General features: G+C 48.9%; 2 protein-coding genes across 3 annotated transcripts in view; both read left to right on the top strand.

Annotated features, from left to right (window-relative positions):
* CFAP61 (cilia and flagella associated protein 61) overlaps positions 1-8,642 on the top strand; it is a 290,588-nt gene extending 281,946 nt beyond the window's left edge. The window contains 1 exon segment of one of the 2 annotated variants that reach the window (NM_001193937.3): positions 8,150-8,642. In NM_001193937.3, coding sequence (NP_001180866.1) covers positions 8,150-8,350 — 201 coding nt within the window. In that variant the 3' untranslated portion in view covers positions 8,351-8,642. 2 annotated transcript variants of the gene reach the window in all.
* A 7,379-nt stretch (positions 8,643-16,021) lies between these two features.
* Positions 16,022-18,868, top strand: INSM1 (INSM transcriptional repressor 1). Its single transcript, XM_015149580.3, has one exon. The coding sequence runs from the start codon at positions 16,184-16,186 to the stop codon at positions 17,726-17,728; it is 1,545 nt and encodes a 514-aa protein (XP_015005066.3). The 5' UTR covers positions 16,022-16,183; the 3' UTR covers positions 17,729-18,868.
* Positions 18,869-25,957: the final 7,089 nt, after the last annotated feature.

The following is a 25,957-nucleotide window of genomic DNA, read 5'->3' as shown; positions in this document are numbered from 1 at the left end:
TGGTACTTGCATGAGAATAGATCTACAGATCAATTGAATAAAATTCAGAGTCCAGAAGTAAACCTATTTACATGAAAATATGTTCAGCATCAATAATTATTAGGGAAATGCAAATCAGAACCATAATGAGATAGCACTTTACATCCACTAGGATGGCTATAATACAAAACAAGGGGGGAAATAGTAAGGATGTAGGGAAAATGGGAACTGAATTGCTGGTGGGAATGTAAAATTACACCTGCTATAGAAAATGTTTTGATGGTTCCTCAAAAAGTTACACACAGAATTACCATATGACTCAGCAATTGCACTTCTAAATATATATCCAACAGAACTGAGGCCGGAAGTGGTGGCTAACACCTGTAATCCCAGCACTGTGGGAGGCTGAGGTGGGCAGATCTGAGGTCAGGAGTTCAAGACCAGCCTGGCCAATGTAATGAAACCACATCTCTACTAAAAATACAAAACTTAGCCGGACGTGGTGGTGCACACCAGTAGTCCTACCTACTCAGGAGGCTGGGGCAGGAGAATTGCTTGAACCCAGGACGTAGATGTTGCAATAAGCTGAGATCACATCACTTTACTCCAACCTGGGTGACAGAACAAGACTCCTTCTCAAAAAAACAAAAGAAACAAACAAAGAATTGAATGAGGTATTCTAATGATCGCTTGTACAAGAATCTTCAAAGCAGCACTGGTTAGAATAGCCAGAAGGAGGAAACAACCCAAATCTCCATCAACATATCAACGGATAAACAAATGTGGTCTAGCCACACAATGGAATAGTATTCAGCCATGAAGAGAAATGAGGTACTGATACAAAGCACATGAACCTCAAAACATTATGCTAGAAGGCAGAGAAAGCATTTGATAAAATTTGCATCCTTTCATGATTAAAAAAAAAAAAACCTCTCAACAATCAGGTATAAAAGGAATGTTCCTGAACACAATAAAGGCCGGGGACAAGCCCACAGGTAACATCATTCTCAGTGGTGAAAAGTTGAAAGCTTTTCCTCTAAGATCAGGAACAAGACAAGGATGCCCACTCTTGCCACTTCTATTAATCATAGGACTAGAAGTCCTAGCCAGAGCAATTAGGGAAAAAGAAGAAGTAAAAAGCAGCCAGCTAGGACAGGAAGAGGTGAAATTGTCTCTGTTTGCTGATGACGTGATCTTATATACATAAAATCCTTAAACACTCCACAAAAAAAACTGGTAGAACTGGTAAGTGAGTTCAGTAAAGTTGCAGGATACAAAACCAACATACAAAAGTCAGTAGTGTTGGCTAGACACGGTGGCTCACACCTGTAATCCCAGCACCTTGGGAGGCCAAGGCAGCCGGATCACCTGAGGTCGGGAGTTCAAGACCAGCCTGGCCAACGTGGTGAAACCCCATCTCTACTAAAAATAAAAAAAATTAGCCAGACATGGTGGCAGGTACCTGTAATCCCAACTACTCAGGAGGCTGAGGCAGGACAATCTCTTGAACCCAGGAGGCGGAGGTTGCAGTGAGCCAAAATCATGCCACTGTACTCTAGTCTGAGTGAGATTCCGTCTAGAAAAAAATAATAATAATGTTGATATACACTAACAATAAACTATCTGAAAAAGAAATTAAGAAAGCAATTCCATTTACAAAGCATAAAAAAATACTTAGGAGTTTTTAACCAAGGAGTTAAAAGATCTGTATAATGAGAGCTATAAAACATTGATGAAAAATATTGAAGCCAACACAAATAAATGGAAAGATATCATGTGTTCATGGATTAGAAGAATTCATATTGTTAAAATGTCCATACTACCCAAAGCAATCTGCAGATTCAATGCAATTCCTATCAAAATGCCAATGTCATTTTTCACAGAAACAGAAAAGACAATCTTAAAAATCATATGGAACCACAAAAGACCCACAAATAGCCAATACAATCTTGAGAAAAAACAAACAAACAAAAACTGGAGGCATAACACTACCTGATCTCAAAGTATATTTCAAAACTATAGTAATCAAAACAGCATGTGTATTAGTCCATTTTCACACTGTTATAAAGAACTGAGACTGAGTAATTTATGAAGGAAAGAGATTTAATTGACTCACAGTTCCATATGGCCAGGGAAGCCTCAGGAAACTTACAATCATGGTGGAAGGGGAAGCAAGCACCTTCTTCACAAGGTGGCAGGAGCATGAGAAGAGCAAAGGAGGAACTTCCAAACACTTATAACCATCAGATCTCATGAGAACTCACTCACTATCAGGAGAACAGCATAGTTCTCAGCATAGTTCGCCCCCATGATCCAAACACCTCTGTCATTTGACAGACACATGGGGATTACAAATCGAAATGAGATTTGGGTGGGGACACAGAGCCAAACCATATCAGCATGGTACTGCCATAAAAACAGATAAATGTACCAGTGGGACAGGATACAAAGTCATAAATAAACCTACACATTTACAGTCAATTGATTTTTGACAGAAGTGGCAAGAACATACAATGGGGAAAGGACAGTCCCTTCAATAAATGGTATTAGAAAAACTGGATATCTACATGCAGAAGAATGAAATTGGACTCTTCTCTCAGCCCATACAGAAAAATCAATTCAAAATGGAGTGAAGACTTAAACATAAGACCGGAAACTGTATAACTTCTAGAAGAGAACATAGGAGAAATAGTTCTTGACATTGGTCTCAGAAAGGATTTTTTTGGATGTGACACCAAAAGCACAGGCAACAAAAGCAAAAACAGACAAGTGGGTCTACATCAAATGTAAAAGCGTCTGCACAGCAAAGAAAACAACAGAGCGAAGAGACAGCTCACAGACTGGGAGAAAATATTTCCAAATCATACATCTGATTTGATGTATGATATCCAATTTTAGCTAATATCCAAAATATATAGGGAACTCACACAACTCACTGACAGGAAAACAAATGGCCTGATATAAACACAAGCAAAGGACCTGAATAGACACTTCTCAAAAGAATACATGTGGTAGGTCCTCAAATAACATCCTTTCACTGTAACATTGATGAGGAAAAGAAAGTCATTCCTGGGCCACTGTCTGTGGAGTTTGCATGTTCTGCCCATGTTTGTGTGCATTGTGGGTTTTCACGAGGTCCACTGGAGTTCAAAGATCAGAAAAAAACAAAACACCACGCTAAGTGAAAAGAGCCAGACACAAAAGGTTAATTAGCATGTCTAAATGGTCCCAGTGTGCGTGAGTGTGGGTGCGGATGTGGGTGGGAATGTACCCTGTGATGGGAAGGGTCCTGTTCATCATGGGTTCCCGCTTTGTGACCTGAGCTGCCAGGATAAGCTGCAGCAACTCACCACCCAGAACTGAAATAATTCGGTAAATAATTACCTTACTTGTTTATGTTAATCTTTCTTAAATGTATTATAGCCCACAATTATTTTAGTGTTTAATATTAGAAGTGTTTTTGATCTTTATTTAGAAGTTTGGTGATGTTTTTGTGACCAGAAATATGCTGTCGGAACTTCACTCTTGTTCTTATCAATTAGCCTATGGTAAAATTTGTTTTGATACATGTTATCTCACATAAAGTTACAGTTTCTAGGACGCTATGAGGACTTACTGTGACCAAAAGATATATTTTAAAAAGGATCAACCTCATGTATCATCAGGGAAATGCAAAATAAAACCACAGTGAGCTACCACCTCACCCTTGTTAGTATGGCTGTTATAGATAAAAGGTTGGCAAGGATGTGGAGAAAAGGGAATTCTTGTTCACTGTTGGTGGTAATGGAGATTGGTTCAGCCATTTTGGAAAACAATGTGGAGGTTCCTCAGAAAACTAAAAATAGAATTACATATGATCCAGCAATCTCACTTTTGGGTATGTATCCAAAAGAAATGAAATCAGGGCCGGGCGCGGTGGCTCAAGCCTGTAATCCCAGCACTTTGGGAGGCCGAGACGGGTGGCTCACGAGGTCAGGAGATCGAGACCATCCTGGCTAACACGGTGAAACCCCGTCTCTACTAAAAAATACAAAAAACTAGCCGGGCGAGGTGGTGGGTGCCTGTAGTCCCAGCTACTCAGGAGGCTGAGGCCGGAGAATGGCGTGAACCTGGGAGGCGGAGCTTGCAGTGAACTGAGATCCAGCCACTGCACTCCAGCCTGGGCGACAGAGCGAGACTCCGTCTCAAAAAAAAAAAAAAAAAAAAACAAAGAAATGAAATCAGTGTATCAAAGAAATATCTGCATTCTTATGCCTGTTGCAGCCTATTCAAAATAGCCAGGACACGAATTGAACCTAAGTGTTCATCAGCAGATGAATGGTAAAGAAATTATGGTATATATGCACAATGGAATACTATTCAGCCTTAAAAAAAGGAAGTTCTGTTCTGTCATTTTCAACAACATGGATGAAACTGGAGGACATTATGCTAAGTACGGCCGGGCACGGTGGCCTGTAACCCCAGCACTTTGGGAGGCCGAGGCAGGTGGATCATTTGAGGTCAGGAGTTCAAGAGCAGCCTTGCCAACATGGTGAAACCTCGTCTCTACTAAAAATACAAAAATTAGCCAGGCGGTAGTGGTGTGCACCTGTAATCCCAGCTACTCGGGAGGCTGAGGCAGGAGAATTGCTTGCACCCAGGAGGCAGAGGTTGTGGTGAGCCGAGATTGTCCCGCTGCACTCCAGTCTGGGCAACAGAGTGAGACCTTGTCTTAAAAAAAAAAAAAATCAGGTACAGAAAGACAAATACTGCATGATCTCACTTACATGTGGAATCTAAAGAAGTTGAATTCATAAGGGTAATGAGGGGAGGAAGGGGTGGTCACACTGTGTGAAGGGAGATGGTCACACTACTGAGAGGAGGTAGTCACACTGAGAGGGGTGGGATTCACACTATGAGAGAAAAAGTGATCACATTGTGTGAGGGGAAGTGGTCACACTGAGGGGAGGTGGTCACACTGAGAGAAAAAGTGGTCACGCTGCATGAGGGTAGGTGGTCACACTGAGGGGAGGTGGTCACGCTGAGAGAAAAAGTAATCACATTGTGAAAGGGGAGGTGGTCACACTGAGAGGGGAGGTGGTCACACTGAGAGGGGAGGTGGTCACACTGTGAGAGGGGAGATGGTCACACTGAGGGGAGGTGATCATGCTGTGAAAGAAAAAGTAATCACATTGTGAGGGGAGATGGTCACACTGAGAGGGGAGGTGGTCACACTGAGGGGAGGGAGTCATACTGTGAGAGGGGAGGGAGTCACACTGTGAGAGGGGAGGTGGTCACACTGTGTGAGGGGAGGTGGCCACACTGTGAGAGGGGAGGTGGCCACATTGTGAGAGGGGAGATGGTCACACTAAGGGAAGGTAGTCACACTGTGAGGGGAGGTGGTCACACTGTGATGGAGGTGGTCACACTGTGAGAGGGGAGGTAGTCACACTGTGAGAGGGGAGGTGGTCACACTGTAAGAGGGGAGGTGGTAACACTGTGAGAGGGGAGGCGGCCACACTGTGAGGGGAGGTGATCACACTGAGGGGAGGTGATCACACTGAGGGGAGGTAGTGACACTGTGAGCAGAGGTGGTCACACTGAGAGGGGAGGTGGTCACACTGAGAAGAGGTAGTCATATTGTGAGTGAGGAGGTGGTCACACTGAGGGGAGGTGGTCACACTGTGAGAGGAGGTGGTCACACTGAGAAGAGGTGGTCACACTGAGGGGAGGTGGTCATACTGTGAGGGGAGGTGGTCACACTGAGAGGAGGTGGTCACACTGAGGGGAGGTGGTCACAATGAGGGGAGGTGGTCATACTGTGAGTGAGGAGGTGGTCACACTGAGGGGAGGTGGTCATACTGGGAGGGGAGGTGGTCACACTGTGAGGGGTGGTAGTCACACTGAGAGGAGGTGGTCACATTGAGGGGAAGTGGTCACACTGAGGGGAGGTGGTCATACTGTGAGTGAGGAGGCAGTCACACTGAGGAGAGGTGGTTATACTGTGAGGGGAGGTGGTCACACTGTGAGGGGTGGTCGTCACACTGAGGGGAGGTGGTCACACTGAGGGGAGGTGGTCATACTGTGAGGGGAGGTAGTCACACTGAGAGGGGTGGTGGTCACACTGAGAGGAGGTGGTTACATTGAGGGGAAGTGGTCACACTGAGGGGACATGGTCACACTGTGAGGGGTGGTAGTCATACTGAGGGGAGGTGGTCACACTGAGGGGAAGTGGTCACACTGAGGGGAGGTGGTCATACTGTGAGGGGAGGTGGTCACACAGTGAAAGAAGATGATCACAGTATGACAGGTCATCCTTCAAGAGGCAAGTGCCCAAAAATCTGTTTATAATCTAGAGCAATATTTGCCTGAAACAAACTTTAAAAGTAATTTTACACTATTTAACCCAGTGTCAGAACAGCAGCATACAATATGAGCTCGAAATCTTGTATAATTTTAATAAGGCAATTGTTTTTGGTTGGTTTGATAGAGTTCTCCAGAAAAATTAAGGAAGAAAGAGCCAACCTCATATACATTGCAGAATATATCCACGAGGCCTTACTGGTGGCACCCAAAGTTTTCAGCACCTCCAGTGTTTAGTTGTGAGAATCAGTTGCTTTTTCCCTATCACTGCCTTTATCCCTCTGGTTTAACTCTGAATTCCTGCAACCCCCACTGACTGCTCTTTCCAATGCATGCATAATCTCCAACACCTTGTTGTGTCTTGCTTAGCCAAGTGGCAATGACTCTATGCCTCCATATAGCTTGAGTCTACTTTTCTATCTATAAGCTCTTATCACTAGTAAGTTAATAATCCAACAAAACCCTGCAAGTAATTGCCTTTTCTGTTCAAAACAGAAGGAATTATTGGAAGTTGAAATAAATGTACCATTGGAGTCCACAGACTCTTGATCTACAGTGATGTTCAAGAATCACAGTGTTTGGAAAGCACCCAGCTCAACCCTGGGGGATGTGCTTTCTAGAAGTACCCTACTCTGGAGGGCAGATATGCGGCGGTGAAGCAAATATAGCAGATGTTATCTGTGGAGTCCAGGTGGGGGCGTGCAGGTGCCCACTGGACAATTCTTCAACTTGTCTCTGAAAACGTTTATAATGAAATGTTCGGAAAATCTCTACTACGCTGTACCTGTGTACATCATATGATTCTCAACTTCAAACCACTTTATTCTTTCTAAGCCCTATCTTTTCAAATGTATCAATAACATTTGACTTGACCGCGAATTTATTCTAAGATTTTAAAATCCCATTTCTTGGGAATTATAACCAAGAAAACCATCTAGGACCTTTCAAGTAAAAAGGTTTAATCACTCCTTTTTTTTTTTTTTTTTTTTTTTTTTTAAACGGGCAGGGCACAGTGGCTCACGCCTGTAATCCCAGCACTTTGGGAGGCCAAGGCGGGCGGATCACCTGAGGTGGGGAGTTCCAGAGCAGCCTGACCAACAAGGAGAGACCCTGTCTCTATTAAATATACAAAATTAGCCAGGTGTGGTGGGCTACGCCTGTAGTCCCAGCTACTCGGGAGGCCGAGGCAGGAGAATCGCTTGAACCTGGGAGGCGGAGGTTGCAGTGAGCCCAGATCGCGCCATTGCACTCCAGCCTGGGCAACAACAGCGAAATTCCTTCTCAAAAAACAAACAGAAACAACGACGACAACAAAACAAGCATGATGATTTTTATCTGAAAATGAAGGGCTTGAAATTACTAACCTGGATGACTCTTAAGGACATTATGCTAAGTGATATAAGCCAGTCATACAAAAAAAAATACTACACAGTTCCACTCATATGAGGTGCCTGTGTAGTCACGTTCACAGTGACAGAGGCGGTTTCCAGGGCCTGGAGGATGGGAGGGTAGGGAGCTGCTGTTTAATGGAGACAGTATTTCAGTTGACAAAGATGAAAAAGTCCTGGAGATGGACAGTGGTGAGGGTTACACAGCAATGGGAATGTACTTCATGCCACTGAACTGTACACCTAAAAATTATTAAAATAAGACATTTTATGTTATTGTATGCTTTGCCACAATTAAAAATAAATTTTCAAAAGCTAGGAAAAAAGTGACCAGCCTTGCACAGCTGACTACTATCGTTTTCGTTTTCACGAAACTGCCCTGTTACAACTGTGCAGGGTCCAATTAATTTCTGTATCTGGCCTCTTACTGTGTTTTACAGGGGGAAGATCTTCCTTCCATAGAGCAGTTAGCCCATCAGATAGAAGATGAGGAAATAAACCCGACTGAGAAGCCCAGGCAATACCTCAAAAGAGTCTTCGAGGAATCCATCTACAAAACCCTGGTGGAGAGAAGCACTCTGGACTACCTACACTATAATCGCTACCACCTACCCATGTATGCGTGGCCAGGCATCATTTAGTTGTAGGCAGGGTCTCCCCTTTATGGTTTTCATTTATTTAGTTCCTGGAAACTTGCTCTGTAGAAATAGAAAAGTTCTCTGCATCCTGGTATGACAGGGAAGCCAGCCCCTGGTGGTTTTGTTCCTTCCTTTCCTTCCCCGACTTATGCCTGTAGTTTTCTATCATCCCAGTAGGTGGCACATGGCCGTGTGCCTCTCTTCTGGGGCAGGCTCGCTTTACAAATCCCAGGCATGTTTCTCTGCAGAATAATCCATTTCGGCAATAAAATGAGATCATACTGTGTAAAACTTGTTTTACCTTGGGTGTGATTCTGTTTGATTTCCTGGAAACTTCTGCTGCCAGTCTTAGTTAGTTCTTCACATGTTTACCCAGCAATACTTATGGGTGATAAAAAAGAAAATGTGCCCAGAATGGAAAATCAGTAAACAGAGGATGAGAAATTAAATCTATATAGTCCAACATCAGAAGCAGTGATTGTGTAGGAAAGCGTACATGACCTTTGGAAAGGAGGAGGCTGTATTTCTGTTTCAAACTGCAGATGAGGAGCCTAAAGTCACAGAAAAGTTGGATGCTCAAGGGGTTCACACATAGGTTTTAGATTAGAACATGGTAAGGTGGTAATGGGAAGTTCATCTAAGTTCACTTTCTTTCATCCTTAGCACTGCTGCTTTGCACTGGGGGGAGGGGGAGGGGGTCCCTAGTACATGTCAGCTATAATGTGGATCAGAAACCCTTTTTCTTATAAATAAAGCAAATTAATTGCCCACTAGAAACTGCATGGATTCAGGAACAAGGGGCAACAGCACATAAGATGGTTCTCATTTATTGGGTCTGTCTTAGTAGATAGTGTGACACACTTTTTCACAGCAGGGCTTAACATTGGTTTTTGTGAACAATTCCACTTTTTTGTTCATGTGTTATATTTCAGGTAAATGTTGAGCAAAAATTGGCACAAGATAAGGGATACACAACTATTAGAAGGAAAGTCAGAGCTGGCATTGCAGTATTGTATACACATTATCAAACTCTCTGCTGCAAAGTGCCAACTTGTTGGAACTGCAAAGTTATTTGATATTGATATTTCTGCAAAATAAAATTGTTCCAGAATACTGGACTCTTGATTTTCCCAAGGCAGGCAAAAGCAAGCAATAAATGCTCCTAATTCCTTCACATGTGCGTTTTCCACAAATGCATGGGTCACTGTGGGGAGGGCCCAGCATTGGCCATATGGTACACACTATGTCACTTGAATAGGGAACAATTGCTACTGGTCCACGCTTCAGAATTCAGACCCAGCACACGTGAAACCATATTTCAGGGACTGGTGAATGAGTCGGCTCAAGCAACTCTCCTCCCCTGTCCCTTTCCCCTGAAAGGACCTGGGTCAAACTCATAAGTAAAAGGAGTAAGTTTCTGTGACAGGTCCTGGAACCCTTGGATGGAGATTAACAGAACAGCCTCAGAGGATCAACAGTTATGACTTCTGTGACCAAGTATTAGCATTAAAAAGCCTCTAGTCACATAAAAGTGACCCCAAATGACAATGTCAACCTTAATACAAAATCATGCATAAATGTGACAAGTTTTCCTTTGCCGCCTTTTGAAAAAGGAGTGTTGGAGCTCCATAAGTATCACAGCAGACTCGAAAATATCTAGAATATATTTTCGTCTACAAAGTGTATTGGGTGACATTATTTTAATCCTTATCTCACACTTAGAAAGTGGGTAATTTACAGGACATTTAGCATATATGCTAAATAATTTCCTGAATCTAAGGATCTTAGCATATCTGTTCAGACTTGAAAACTTTATCACTGAACAAGTTTCCTAAGAATAAAAGAGGAATTCAAGAGTTGTTGATTATAACTTGGCAATTGACTATTCTAAGGGCTTTGGGAAAATAACGGTGAAGATAAAGCCTGGCAAAAGGAAGTGCTTGAAAGAGACCAATATTTGGACTTGGCTTGCACAAGGCATGAATTCTGTAAGTGGAATGAATGCTTGGCATCTCTACATATTTCAGCACTTGCTGCTGAGCTGGGGACATCTTGGCTTCTAAGCTTGATCTTGGAATTCTACAGTTTTAAGCAAAGAATATTAATAAAAAAAACCAAAGTTAATTTTCCAAAGTTTTATTCTCCCAAAACACATGCAACAACCCTGTCTTCTGATGCCTCTAATTGCTCTCCCGACAGACGTCGGTTTTTAATAAAGAGTGTAACCACCGCCTTTCCAAAAAATGGCTTCTTATGGTTTTATTACACTCAAACATCACAGGAGGGCAAGAGAAAAATCAACGACGAAGTGAGAGAGGGAAGGAAATATGGCATGGAGCATAAAATGTAAAGCCAGCCAATCAATATTTACCCTTTCAAGAGGGAGAGAGAGAGAGGAGGGAGAGAGAGAGAGAGAGAGAGGGTGCGCACCCGAGTGAGCCAGTGTTAGCCAAGAAGCAGGGAGCAGGGCTCGAAAGTCGCCGAGTGCGAGGAGCTGTTGATTGTTTTCTGGTTGAAAGAAGAAGTGATGATAAGGCTGGGATAAAGTGAGCGCCGGCAGGGGCGCAGAGCCCGGCAGCTGTATGCTAATGCTCACAGAAACCAAGCCTCCGCGTCCCCCATTAAAGCAGGCGACCAGGAGGCCACACATCACTGAACAAATAGGCTCTCTCTAGACAAATAAAATAACACACATTGGCCTGTGGGGAGTGGGGGGAGAATAAGAGCAGGGAGAAGAGGGGGGGGAGAGTAAAGGAGGGGGGAGAGAGAGAAGCAAAGAGAGTAGGGGAGAGGAATGGGAGACTGGGAGAGAGGTGGGGGGAAGAGAGGGAGAGAGGACAGAAACAAGCAAGGGAAGACACAGGAGAGAGGGACGAGAGGAGAGAGAGGAGCAGAAAGACAGCAAAAAGGGCTGGGGGAACTGGATGGGGAGGGAGGGACAGTGGGAAGAAGGGGCTGGGAGAGAGGAAGGAGGCCAGTCATGGGGAGGGAGACCACAGGTGGGGAGGGACTAGGAGTGAAAGGGATGGGGAGAGAGAGGAGGGAGAGGTGAGACCGTGGAGAGCAAGAAAGGAGGGGAAAGAAAAGAAGAGACAGAAGGGGAGAGAAGGATAGGAGGAGAGAGAGGAGGCGGATGACACAAGGAGGGAACCGGAGGGCTAGGGAGGAGAGCAGGGACGGGAGAAGAGGGAAAGGCGGAAGGGAGAGGAACGGCGGTGGTGGGGGAGGACCACCCCCTAACCCCATAGCAAAAACGCACACCAAGGTAGAAAGTATGCTCTTGTGGCCCCCAGGAGCCTGGATGCCTCTTCGTCCTCCTACGGCAGGCGAGGCGGGGTGCAGGTGTGAGTGGGGTGGGAGGAAGGGGAAAGGATCTGGGTCGCCGCGGCCTTTCTGGTCAGTTTCGCTGGGTTTTGTCAGTTCCGTTTGAGACCGAGGCGCACGGACCAGCTGCCGCCAGCACCTCACAGGTGGAGGTCACCTCTTACACCCCAAGTTCAATGTTATCCCGATGAGTCCAGTGCCGTCCTGACTCTCCCTGACCTAATTCCCTGGTTATGACTTTCTCACCTTCCAGGCTTCGCCTCTGCCAGCTTTCGCCGACACCGCCCTTCCCGCCGCCCGCCCGGGCCTTCCTGCCCGCTCTCCTCCCTCCCTGGCCCGACGGTCCCACCGAGGCAAAAAGAAACAGCCCTGAGGGCACTTCAAGGAGCGTGCAGTGGTCCCGACGGTACTCTCGGGGGGATAAAAGAGGCGGCCAGTCACGCCGTCGGTCCCCGGCCGAATAATGGGCGCGCAGCAGATTGCCAGGGGGCACTTGAAACTCGAGGGGAGGGAAATACTTGAGCGCGGTCCCTCCCCGCGAGGGCGCACGGCGCAGCCTCGCGGATCGTCCCTTGTTCGCTCTCTTTCATGCACTCTCCTTTTGTGTGGAATTATTTAAACGGGAGATCCCTGGCAGCTTTATGCTAATGCGCGGAACAAAGGCAACGGCCCGCGGGCGGGAGGCCCGGAAGGTGCCTGGGGCCGGGCCGGGCGGGGTGGTGGGCAGGCGGGCTGCGCGTGTCTCTCGCGTGCCCCTGGGACTGACACAACAACCCCTCATTCCTGCAAATACAAAGCCTCTCACCAGCTCGGGTCGGGCGCGCCAGGCGCAGGGAGGCGCTGGTCCCTCCGGGCGGCGGGCACTGCAGCGGCAACGTACGGTTCCTGCCCGGTTGTGGCTCCGGGGACTGAGGGCCAGGAGTGGGGGCTTCTGTGAAGCCAGAAGAGAAGTCTGCAGCAGAGTGGGGATGGGGGGCGCTGACAACTCCCCCCTCAACGCCGACGTCTCCAAACGCGCTACCCGCTGTGGGGTGAGAATGCGGGCCCGGCTCCTCCCGTGAGGCCAGGGCGGCCTGTTCTAGACACCCCAAGGAGCCAACTCCTCCGTAGAAGTTCCCCGCTTCTGCTCTTATTTCCAAGCTTCGCGCTTTCTACAAACTCCCGGTTGCCTTGACTTTGATTTCCAGCTGTGGTGAGGGTCACAGTGAACCCCGGCGCGCGCCCCGACGGCACCCCCGCACACCAGGATAGGAGACATTGCAGCGCCTGTGGCCTCGGGCTCCGCAGTGGTCAGAGGAAGAACCCACCGCGGGGTCCGTAAGGGCAAGAAATGCAGAGGCCCGGGATTTTTCCAAAGCGCTGGCCAGGACCCTGAAGGAAGGGGAGGAGTCGCCTAAAGCCCGGGAAGGACACTTAGGTGATCTGCCTTGGATCCTATGCTCACTGACTTTGGCGAAGTCCCCCTGGAGGGGGGCAAATCCACGCTCTTTCCCCCAACTTAACTTCACGCGGCCCCTTCTCCGACTCGCGTGCGCTAAGGCCGGCGTCAGGGGCGCAGTGTGGTGGCGCTTTGCTCTTCTCAAGCGAAGACAAGTATCTCGACCCGATGTTCCCATCCATGAGGGCACACAGGTTCTGAGAAAATCACGCAGAAGGCGGCTGCGATCCACAACCCAGGCTGGGCTACACCTGCTTGGAGGTCGCTGGTGTGTGCTTGCGCGCACGGGCAGCCCAATTCTTTCCCAGCCCCAGGTGGTGAAATTAGTTTTCAATACTAGTACCTTTCAAGTTTCCATTTATTTTGACTGACCCGTCTGAAGCAGATTTCATTTAGGCTGGCAAGACTAGAAGCCACAAATAAAGAAAAAGAAACGGATTCATTGAATCTCAGTATCTCAGTAGCGTTCAATAGATTCCCTTGGCTAAATTCAGAGCCCTGTTTGAATTCACTCAGGCAAGAGTTGTTTTATTTTTTTGTTGGTAGCGGTACCGGTTCCCCATCCCCACGGCTTATTTACAATTATGAGTGTTGTTATTTTTAAAGGATTCACAAGGTGACTAACTCTCTGTTATCTGTTGAATAGAAGGAGTGTTACATATGCAAGACCGAATGTAGCAGGCCGAACCCCCGCCCTGTACTATTCTCCAATCCAGATGGGATTCGTGATTAGAAAATAAAATTGGCCAAAGCTGTCTCGGAATCCTTTTCCCACTTCTAATTTCATCAGCACTATTAATCAGCGCTCAAAAGAGCAAGGAAATAACATCAGTTACTTTAAGATAGAAATGTTTATAAATTTTAGATAAACTCATTTTAAGATTTCTAACTTTTGGGGAGACTAGCACTCACCACAGCATTTTTAAAACTAGGGTGAGACTTGTCAAAATATATTTCACTATATGCATTCTTCCCTTTTCAGTGTGTGAGTTAAAATATTACAACATAAAATTATCAATTATCTTTCCCTTGATTAAGCAACTTGATTAACCCCTTAATTAACAAAGCCTAACAACTGTCCCCATCACAACTTATGACTCATGTGGACTCTATTTTTACATGTTTAATTTCTACGCCAGGGTATTTTCAGAGGGAAAATCCAAAACAATTAAATACCTTCAGTGGAATTAAGCATAAGTAAAACTCAGCAAAATCTGTCTGGTATATAGAGCTTTGCAGAAAAATGTTTCCTTCTCTTTCAATAAAGTGACATTTTCCTCAGAGTGTGTGACATTTTATATGGCTTGGCTATTTGTTCCCCACTGTTGGACGATCAGGGTCACTACGCACTCGTGGGGTTCTCTGCCCTGTCCCCCGGAGATTCTGCCTTTTGTGTTTCCTCGGGGCTGGGCTGGACAGAGGATGGAGGCAGGCGGCCCAGTCTGGGTCCAAACCGAACGGCAGCGGAGGTGCGGGTGGGGGTGGGGGGAGTCTTCGCTGTTGTCTTTTCCTGGTGGCACAGGGGAGGCGGCTTGTCCTCTCCGAGGCCTCAGCCTGCCTCAGAGGACAGATTGCCCCCCCTCCCCCCGTCCAGCACGCGTCTCTTTTGCGTCCAGATTGGCCGCGACCGGAGCTCAATAGCGGGAGGTTAATTTCCTTCACAAAGGTGAAGGGGGCACGGCTCCGTGGGGGCTGCGCCCAGACAGGCGGCCCCTTTATTCCGCAGCGCCTTGATTGGAGCCCTTGATTTAGCATCTGATGTCAACCGGCAAACAAAATGCCCGCTCGGAATGAAAATGCATGAGGCCGCGCGGGGAGGAGGAAACCAACTTCATTGGGGTGCACGAGGCCGACCGCGCGTTTCGGGCTTCGGCCAACTCCACCCGGATTAACCCAGCCCTGGACCACGCGGAGGCTCCGGGCGGCCTGGGCCGGGCCCCGCCAAAGCTGCCATTCCCGAGCCTCCAAGAACCCAAAAGTTCAGAAATTCACGTTCCTTTGGGAACCCAGCCCAGCCCGCCCCGCGCTCCAATCCCGCGCTTTCTAGAGACTGAGAAGGCCGCGTCAATTCCTTCTCAAACTCAAAAAGAAACCTTCCCAGCCCGTGGGCGCGCGGAGGCAGTGAACACAAACATCGCCCTCGGCCACTGCGACAAGGCTGGGCCCCCTGTCGACACTCGGAACGCCGGGAAACCCTTTTGCTTGGCCTCTTGGGTCCAGCGGCCCATCCGTCCGAGGTCCTGGCGGAGGCTCTTGGCCGTCGGGACCCCGCGGCTCTCTCGGATTTTTGTTTATTTCCCAAACACCACGCGGAGCCACTGCGCCTCCGCGGACGCCCTGATAGCTGACGCCCCGCTCTCCCACGCACCGCCCCGGCGCGCCCCCGCCCCCACCCAATCAGCGCCCACAACTTCCCCCTAGGCTCCGGCTCGCGGATTGAACCCTCCTGACATATTTGGGGCCATTCTTCTCCTTTGTTGCTATTTTGCTCGCGACCCGCGGGTAATCCCCGCGCGGGAGGGGGGCGTGCATTGTCGCGCTGATGGACGGGCCCATTTGGCGGCTCCGCGCCCCCGGTAGGAGAGACACAAAGCCCAGGCACGTGCGCCTCCCCATAGAGAAGCAGCAGACCGTGAAGGGAGGCGGGGCCGGGCGTGTGCCTGGGCCGGGCGGGGCGGCGGCGCCGGGCGGGGCGGCCGAGGGGCGCGCGCGGGGGCCCCGCGCCCTCAGGTACATCTGCCGCACCTACCGGGCGACCCCCGAGTCCCGGCCCCCTTTTGGCCGCCCCATCGCCCTCCCACCCTGCCAGGCCGAGGAGCTGCGGGCGCGCTGATTGGCTCCGGGGGAAGCGGGAGGCGAGAACAATGGCCCCCTCCCCCCGTTAAAAGGGAGCGGCTGCCGGGCCCGGGGACAGGGACGCGCGTGCAGGGCGCAGAGCTGGGCCGAGTCGCCGCCGGCGTCACGCGAGTCCCGCAGCCGCCGCGCCCGGGCAATGGGCCGGGGGCACTGAGGGCCGCCGGGGCCGAGCGCAGAGGGCAGACCGAGCCACTGCCGTGCCCTCGGGCCGCGCCAACATGCCCCGCGGCTTCCTGGTGAAGCGCAGTAAGAAGTCCACGCCCGTGTCCTACCGGGTCCGCGGCGGCGAGGACGGCGACCGCGTGCTGCTGCTCTCGCCTGGCTGCGGGGACGCCCGCGCCGAGCCCCCGGCGCCGAGCCCGGGCCCCGGGCCGCTGCCGCCGCAGCCGCCCGCGGAGCGCGCCCATGCAGCGCTCGCCGCCGCGCTCGCCTGCGCGCCTGGGCCGCCGCCACCCCCGCCGGGCCCGCGGGCCGCGCACTTCGGCAACCCCGAGGCCGCGCACCCCGCGCCGCTCTACAGCCCCACGCGGCCCGTGAGCCGCGAGCACGAGAAGCACAAGTACTTCGAACGCAGCTTCAACCTGGGCTCGCCGGTCTCGGCCGAGTCCTTCCCCACGCCCGCCGCGCTGCTCGGAGGGAGCGGCGGCGGCGGCGCGAGCGGAGCGGGCGGCGGCGGCACCTGCGGCGGAGACGCGCTGCTCTTCGCGCCAGCCGAGCTCAAGATGGGCACCGCGTTCTCGGCTGGCGCCGAGGCGGCCCGCGGCCCGGGCCCCGGTCCCCCACTGCCCCCCGCCGCCGCCCTGCGGCCCCCGGGAAAGCGGCCCCCGCCCCCCGCCGCCGCCGCCGCCGCCGAGCCGCCCGCCAAGGCAGTCAAGGCCCCGGGCGCCAAGAAGCCCAAGGCCATCCGCAGGCTGCACTTCGAGGACGAGGTGACCACGTCGCCCGTGCTGGGGCTCAAGATCAAGGAGGGCCCGGTGGAGGCGCCGCGCGGCCGCGCGGGGGGCGCGGCGCGGCCGCTGGGCGAGTTCATCTGCCAGCTGTGCAAGGAGGAGTACGCCGACCCGTTCGCGCTGGCGCAGCACAAGTGCTCGCGCATCGTGCGTGTGGAGTACCGCTGCCCCGAGTGCGCCAAGGTCTTCAGCTGCCCGGCCAACCTGGCCTCGCACCGCCGCTGGCACAAACCGCGGCCCGCGCCCTCCGCTGCCGCCCGCGCGCCAGAGCCGGAAGCCACAGCCAGGGCTGAGGCGCGGGAGGCACCCGGCGGCGGCAGCGACCGGGATACCCCGAGCCCCGGCGGCGTATCCGAGTCGGGCTCCGAGGACGGGCTCTACGAGTGCCATCACTGCGCCAAGAAGTTCCGCCGCCAGGCCTACCTACGCAAGCACCTGCTGGCGCACCACCAGGCGCTGCAGGCCAAGGGCGCGCCGCCAGCGCCCCCGGCCGAGGACCTACTGGCCTTGTACCCCGGGCCCGACGAGAAGGCGCCCCAGGAGGCGGCCGATGACGGCGAGGCAGCCGGCGTGCTGGGCCTGAGTGCGTCTGCCGAGTGCCACCTGTGCCCAGTGTGCGGGGAGTCGTTCCCCAGCAAGGGCGCCCAGGAGCGCCACCTGCGCCTGCTGCACGCCGCCCAGGTGTTCCCCTGCAAGTACTGCCCGGCCACCTTCTACAGCTCGCCCGGCCTTACGCGGCACATCAACAAGTGCCACCCATCCGAAAACAGACAGGTGATCCTCCTGCAGGTGCCCGTGCGCCCGGCCTGCTAGAGCGCGCCCTCCACCCCGGCCCCCCGAACTGTGCCTTCGCTTGGAGACCCACAAAGAGAGTGCGCCCTGCACGCCCCGAACCCCAGTCCGCGCTGTGGGAGCCTTGCCCCCGCCCCCACCGAGTGAAAGTGTCGTCTCCGCTTCTCTCGGTCAGGCGTGACGGTAACCCCATCCTCTCGTTTTGACTCCTTTTGGAACCCCCACTTTTATGTTGTGTCCCCCCACCTCCCCCATGGCGCAACAGGAGTCAGTCTCTGTACAAGGGAGAAAAGCTGTACGCGTTTGTCTAGTGGTTGGAAGCCTCCCCTTGGCGGGGAGAAGCTGTTTTTCTTGCTAGTATTCGCTGTGTTCATGGTCTAGAAATGCGGTCTACTCGCCTCGCCTACCAATCTCTGCTCTCTATGTATGTAGCGTACGGGTTGTTTTGGGTGAATCTTGAGGAATAAATGCCTTTATATTTCACAGGCTGTAAATTGAACTTCCCACACGATTAGCTTTATTATGGCTTGTGAACTGCTGGAGTCTGGCTTTACCTTTTTGTATGTGAACAAATCAAATTGCTTAAAAAAGAGTTTTCTTTAGTATAGCCACAAATGCCTTGAACTGTTGTCTGGGATTGTTTTGGGGGGGGGAGGGAGGGAGTGTTCCGAAGATGCTGTAGTAACTGCCTCAGTGTTTCACGTAAGACTTTTTGGTTTGATCATCTTTGTTGAGGTAGGACTATCAGTTCCCTCGAAATGTATATGTTGATTTATGAGTAATTGTTATTTATTCTTTATTTATTTATATTAATTATGAAGATTATGATATTATTTGATTGCAGATTTTTTTGGTGCGCTGCCCCCTCCCCACCCTGCCACTCTTGACATTCCACTGTGCGTTTTAGAAGAGAGCCTTTTTCTAAAGGGATCTGCTTAAAGTTTTAACTTTTATACCTATCTGAGTGAATGACAGACAACCTACCATTTATTCTGCTTCGAGGGTCCCCAGGGCCCTTACAACTGACAGCTCTTACTTTTAAATGCAATCTCTTTTCTACATACATTATTTTCTTAATTGTTAGCTATTTATAGAAAGCTTCAATAGAATTGTTTCAACTGTATAACTATTTACTATTCAAATAAAATATTTTCAAAGTCACAGTGTGGTGGCCTGATTTCTGCATCACATGCTTTCAGGATGAATTTAACATAGAGCTTCTGATGGTCTCTTAAAAGCTAACTTTATTTTTTTTTTATCAGGAAAGAGGGAACCACCACCATCACCAGGGTGGTGGGTTTTCAGAGCTGAACCTCAGCTGCGGGACTCTGCCCTTCTGGCAGCCTGAGGGTGTAGCCTTGGTAGCGGCTGGCTGAAACAAGCCTCGTTGGGGTCCTTAATAATGTGCCAGGAGGCGGTTTAGAATGAAGGCCCTGGGCATCTTTTCAGAGTAATCTAGATCAGTGTCCCTAGGAAGCTGTTCTTTTCACTCCACTTTCATTGAGCAAGTCCTTCATTTCCCGAAAATTTGGGGGTCAGGGTGATAGTAATTCCTCAGATAAATAAAGCCGGGAGTTTTTGTTCCTGAGTCAACTACAAGAAAGGAGAAATGACTTTACCGTTAGATTTGCAAAGCACGGGCAGCAACCCGATTCACATTTGGATGCCATGGGAAGTTAAGCAACTGGGGGCAAGGGTTTAGAAATAATTTTCCAATCAGGTGAGCGGTCTGTTTGGGGGGAAAATGGAACACCATCTGTTTGGGGTATTAAATTTAATAACAGGTAATTACAATGTTTTCCGTTATGTGTCACTCAGCAATTTGAAGAACAATTCTGACTCTCAACAGCGAGTATTTTGGTTGTTTTCCTCTGTCTTGGAAACAGTTGATGAAGGAGCTGTGCTAAATCTCACAATTGTGCACGTGTGCGTTCCCTTCCTTTTGTGTTTTTGCTGTTTTTTTTTTTTTTTTTTTTTTTTTTTTTTTTTTTTTCCTGAGGCCCGCTAAATCTAACATTTGCCTGCCAAAGAGATTTTAGAAAATGCACAGTAAAAGGATTTGCATCTCCAAAGAGGAGCTGGAGTGAGGCTGGGAAGGGCAGTCCATGAGGAACTTGGAAGGACAAACTGAGGAAAGAGATGATTTTCAGATTGGGAGCCTCAAGTTTTCTGTGGGACGGGGTTTAGCCAAAGGCTCAGCCAGCAGGACTGTGGAATATTCCTCCCTTTGTGAGGCTCTGGAAACAGCCTTCGAATAACAATGAAGGAGAAACCTCTACAGGTAAGTTGCCTCCAGGACAAATTGCATGTAGCTTTTTATCACTGATGACAACATATTTTACCAGTTTGGAAAATAACAAAAAGCTCAGGGCTGGTACAATAGGAAAGCACAGGGACAGAGCAGCATTTATAACATCCTGAAAACTTTGACTGAAACAAAGAAAAACTCAAATGTGTGGGCTGGTAGCTGCTGCTTCTCCCCTCCTGCAACAGTAATACGGGAGCATGGGAGCATTGAAAATATTCTCTCTGAGTTACACCAAACATTAAAAGATATCCCAAACTGAGGGTCAGAGTATGCACGTTCTCTGGCAATAAAAAGTTTCCTTAAAAACTGGAAGATTAGCTGCATATGGCAAGTCCAGACTCGTCTGCAGGCATGGTAGCTTGTAACTACGTTGGGCTCATTGTGGTTCTCGTCCGTAATCACAAAACATGAATTCATCTAAGATCCACCCTTACGAGGGTAAATATAATTTGGTTGTTCACAAACATGTCCCTTCATCCCCTGTGGAAATTTATTTCAATGGACCAAATATACCTTTTCTAAAATGGAACCCAAAGTATCTATGTGAGATAGTAAATGAAACTATAGTAAATGGAGTTGAAGGCAATGAAACAGTGTAGAAATAGACAAACTTGGTCAATTTTCTATCATAGTAACACAATGTAAGTTAACAGAATATGGGAGGGAATCAGGCTCTCTCCCCTTTTTCTTGCCTCCCTGAATAATATGTTCACAAGGTTCCTATTCAAGAACATCACGTTGAAACTCACACACTTTTTAACAAATCTGTGAAGGAGGCTGTGGGCATTCCGTGTGCTCTGGGGCTGCTGCAAGCTGGGAAGGCCATTCATGGAAACTGCCCGAGAATCCCATACCACCCCACAGCAGGGATTTGGTGGTGAGAGGCCCAGGGGGTCAGGAAAAGTAGCAAGGTTAAGGAGGGAGGAGCTAAAAGAGGGAAGAAATAAAGGAAGAGATTTGATTTTCGCCAGTGCCTTCACCCTTCTCTACTTCCATACAAATGTGGTATAATAAAAAGCAGAAGGCTGTTCGGCATTCCTTTGGTTCCACAATGAGCCTGTGGCTAGAACAGCTGCACGCCACGCTAGTTGAGCCCTTTCTTCAGAGTTACTAATGTCCTCTGGAGGCAGTTCCCTGGTTGCCTGCTTTGCCTTTTCCCTGGAGGCCTGGAAACGCTGGGGTTCTTGCCGCCCTCGGAGCAGGAACGCTGTACTGGCAAGAGTCTGCCTTGGGTGACTCACTCGGAGGCCTGTGCTTGGAGGCACGCCTTCCTTCTGTGTAGCACCATGGACTAAGTCATCGCACCTTTCAGCTGATCCTGGGCCTGTCGCTGGGTTTGATCTGGGAGTACCCAGATCTTGCAGAACAGAAATGAAGCCAGGAGGCTGGCTGGACTCCAGCTGCACAAGGGCACCTGTGGGCATGTTGGGGTCCTGCAGAGACCTGGGTGTGCAACATCGGCCAGGGCAACACTAGCCACGGGTGGATGCGCCTGGCATGTCCGTGCCCGGATGCTGCCGAGGGGGGTGTGACATTTCTCATCAGCGTCCCTTTGCTCTGTGAGTGGCTGTCTCCTCCCCTAGTTGGGCTGAACTCCACAGCCATCCACAGAGTCTTCAAAACAAAGCAGAAGCGTCTCCTAACCACCCTGAGTGACCTGATAACACCACAGGAATTCTTCATGTATCAACTGTCTTGCAAAAGAGAAAGGGGCCTCGTATAAGGTTGGGCTTTCAGAGGTTGAGTCACTTGGCTTCCTGAAGGCCTCAGTCTCCTCATCTGTAAACCAGAGATAATACTCCTGGCAGATGCCCTGAGGGTCTCTGGAGCCTTTGTGGGACATTTGGGGAAGACTCCTGAGCCCAGGAGATGAAGGGCAGTGAGGAGCCCAGAGGGACCCACATTTTTCACTTAGACAGGTGCACTCCTCTTTGCCAGGCATTTTCCATGGCATTGAGGATTTGTTCCAAACTCACTAGCCTGTGGCAGGGTTACTTTGAGCGAAACTTGCTTTTTGCAGAATGGATATTTAGGTCTTGTAGAGAAATTTTCTGGCAAATAGACCCAAGGCTAAGTCTATGGAATCATGTATGGGATAAAAATGAGTCCCCCAGTTAGCTTCTGACAGAGCTAGAATTAGTTACGGTTCTTTGATGGCCAGACTAAAGGAACCTGTAATGCTCTGGTAGTTAAAGTTACAAGCGATGGAATTTAGAGATCGAAGAGGAAACTGAGTTGTAGAGAGAAACTCACAGGTGGCAAAACACACCAGTATGAGAACTAACTGAATAGCAACATGCAGGGATCTCGATTCCATCTGATCGTCAAGGAGGTACCAAAGCGGGGAACGCAAAGTGCTGACCTAAAGACACTTAGTTTCTCATCTTCAATGATGGGAACATCTCATGGGTCTTTTGGCAACACAACCCCAAAGTAATAGCCCCTAAATCCCACCCAGGTGAGACAGAGAGCAGCTAAAGTCATCTTCAAGTTCCATCCCATCATATCTATTGGAGAAACATCGTTTCTCTACCGCCCGCCTGCAACATTAAATGGCCAGTAGTCATAGGGAAAGTCTGGTGTATTCATGACTCCTGGGTTCTAATATGGCAATTGTCACTAGCAGGCACATCAGCAACACAAAGACAAGTTCAGCAGTGGAAGGTGGCTCTATAACTTAAGGAGACCTGGTCACAAGTCCCACAAGAGCCCCGTGACCCTAGAATAAAGAACTCTTCACAAACATGTAGAGCCGGAAGACCATCCTCTGATGGGCTGCAGCCTAGAGTTCCTCGTGTCCCCTCGCACCTTTATCGGCTAAGGTTTCCAAGTGAGGCCAGGTATGTTGACTCCTCACGAAGAAGAGACCAGAGATGGATGGCACCTACTTGCCCAATGATCTCGATGACTTTTTTTTTTTTTTCCTGGGGAGAACTGGGGAACTACGGCCTCCTTGTGACACTGCTAAGGAAACAGATCAATACTTTTCAACATCCCCTCACCTTTTGCAAACAACCAGCTACAGGTTTTGGTGTCATCAGAGCAACTTCCCAGGCAAGAGGATTTTCTGAAGGTGACTGAGTCCTGCTCCTTTGGACACATGCCTCATGAGGACCTGCAGTAGGTAATTGACACAGGCCACATTGGGTTTTGAAAGCCACAGAGCCTCATGAGAAGTGTCATCCCAGCAAGGGATGTGCAATGGACCTTTGGGGTGAAGGGAATTGATTTCTCACAGCTGGATGAGATAATCAACCTGGCTTACAAATTTACCAATCACAACTACTTTTTGGTCATTATTAAGGCTTGATATGCTTCTCAGAATCACAGAGCACCTTTGAGCAGACGATATGAAGTCAGTTAACACGTTTTCACTAACCCAAACACACCCCTTCGTATCCTAAGCCCCGACCGTCATCATTTGTAGCCTGCATACTTGGACTGTGGGCTTGCTGTGTTGCCTCTGGAAAGTGGAATGTTCAGGACCTGCAGTGTATATGCTGAGCAGATGGGTTCTGGGGTGATCACCTTCATGTTTGTCTTGTTTGAAGACTTCTACCCTGTGTGGTCTTCCCGGTGGCATTTCCACACAAAGCATCGGCACTAATGTTTTTTCTCTAGTTCCTCGCATAAGCCCACAGCATGGAGACAAACCCATCCTTAGAACATTCAACATTCACCACCTTGAAATGAAACTTACAGAATGTTTACTGCCAGCAGGACACATTCAAAGGCATGATTACTGAGAGCCTGTTTCCAGCATGCCACGTGCACGCCCTGCAGCTCCCCCAATGTCTATGAGAAGCTTTTTGACACAGTTTGCATCTAGTTTCCCAGGGCCACCTCCCCTTCATCAGAACCCAGGCGTTCCCTGCTCCTTCCCTGTGGTTTGAACCAGCAGACCAAGCGTTGTGCAGTGGGGAGACAATCATGCTGGCAACATCAACCTGAATTCATTATTCTTCTCTTTCACTCATCAAAGAAGGGCTTTTTATTTGAATGCAACATCTGCTTCGTCTCTGTTGTGCAGGACCAGGGCCCTGATGCAATACCCCCTTTCTCAAACACCACAGCCAGGTGACAGTCACACCTGACGGTGACAGGATGAAGAGAGGGAGCCAAGAGGCTATTATGTGTCAAATCTGATAGGACACAGAGGAGGCATTAGAGCATGGTAGGGTGGGTTTTAGAGGAGGGCGCTTTCCACAGGAGGAAAAAACATCAGGCTACAGTTTCCTCCCAGCACAAAGAACAGAAAAGGATGGGGAAGTTAGGCAGAAATACATGTGTCCGATGTTGCCATTTAAAAGCTTGTAACATCAGTTGATTGCAGTTCTTTTCTATTGCTATTTATCTACTACAGTATGTAAAATGAGCTTTTACCATTTTATAAGTACAGCTACAAAGAGTTTGTTATTAGGAGATGGGCAGAAACCGATAGGAAGAGTGCATGAAAATGATCAGGTTGAGACTGTCCGGGACAAATGGGGCTGAACCAGTCATATCTGGGAGCCCAAATTGGAACAGAATCATGTTAGATTTCATCAAATATTTTATACTGTAAAGGAACACATTCTGTTTTCCTCACATCTTGGAATAGATCTTTATTGTGTCTTTTGAAACATTATGTGTTTTGTTCTGTTAATCACAGAGAAAACCACGTTTCCCCCTCAGTATCTTCAAAATTTGGTAATTCAGACAAAAAAGGACGAAAAACAATTAAATGCGCATTATATCTGCCTTAACTTATTGGTAGCAGTAAATGTGACCTTACATTCTAAGATTATATTGGGATTCCAGAATTACTGCCATCATTGCAGTATTTCACAATCTCAATTATTAATACGGAAAAGGCTAGACCAGGGGTTGGTAAACTAAGGCCTACTGGCTTAATCCAGCCTGCTTTTGTAAATAAAGTTTTATTGGCATATAGCCATGCTCACTCACATACTCAGCCTCCATGGCTGTTTTCATGCTACAACAGCAGAGTTTAGTAGTTATGAGAGGGGCCACATGGCCCTCAAAGTCTGAAATATTTACTATTTGCCCCTTTATAGAAACAATTTGCCCACAACAATATCATGCAATAGACAATAAAACGGTGCAGTAATTCCTCCTCTTGATTAGACAGAAATTTGGTCCTTATGAAAACTGCTTTGCTCAGTTGTGTGTTGAGTGTCATAAACTCACTCAGCACTCATAAGTCTTGAAAATTGCAAAATTTAGTATCACTATTTTTATAGATGTCACTGCCTAAGGTACCATGTTTTTTGTTTTTTGGATTTTTTTTTTTTTTTTTTTTCCTGAGACAGTCTCACTGGGTCGCCCAGGTTGGAGTGCAGTGACGCGATCTCGGCTCACTGCAACCTTCGCCTCCCTGGCTCAAGAGACCCTCCCACCTCAGTCTCCTGAGTAGCTGGGACTACAGGCGTGTGCCACTATATCCAGCTAATTTTTGTGTTTTTTTTTAAATTAGAAATGGGGTTTCACTATGTTGGCCAGGCTGGTCTTGAATTCCTGGCCTCAAGTGATCCACCTGCCTCAACCCCCTGAAGTGCTGGGATTACAGGCATGAACCACCACGCCTGGCCAAGGTACCGTGTTTCTTTAACCTGATTTTTGTTTTTGTTTTTGTTTTTTGAGACAGGGTCTCATTCTGTCACCCAGGCTGGAGTGCAGTGCTGCGATCATGGCTCACTGTAGCCTTAACCTCCTGGGCTCAAGTGATCCTCTTGTCTCAGCCTTCTGAGTAGCTGAGATGACAGGTCCACACCACCATGCCTGGGTAATTTTTTTATTTCTTGTAGAGATGCGGGTCTCACTATGTTGCCCAGGCTGGTCTTGAACTCCTGGGCTCAAGCAATCTTCCTACCTTGACCTCTGAAAGTGCTGAGATTACAGGTGTGGGCCACCACACCTGGCCCTGATAATTTAAATAAGGA

Source organism: Macaca mulatta, chromosome 10 (genome assembly GCF_049350105.2).
Source record: "Macaca mulatta isolate MMU2019108-1 chromosome 10, T2T-MMU8v2.0, whole genome shotgun sequence".
NCBI lineage: Eukaryota > Metazoa > Chordata > Mammalia > Primates > Cercopithecidae > Macaca > Macaca mulatta.
This window is presented reverse-complemented; position numbering and strand designations above follow the sequence as displayed.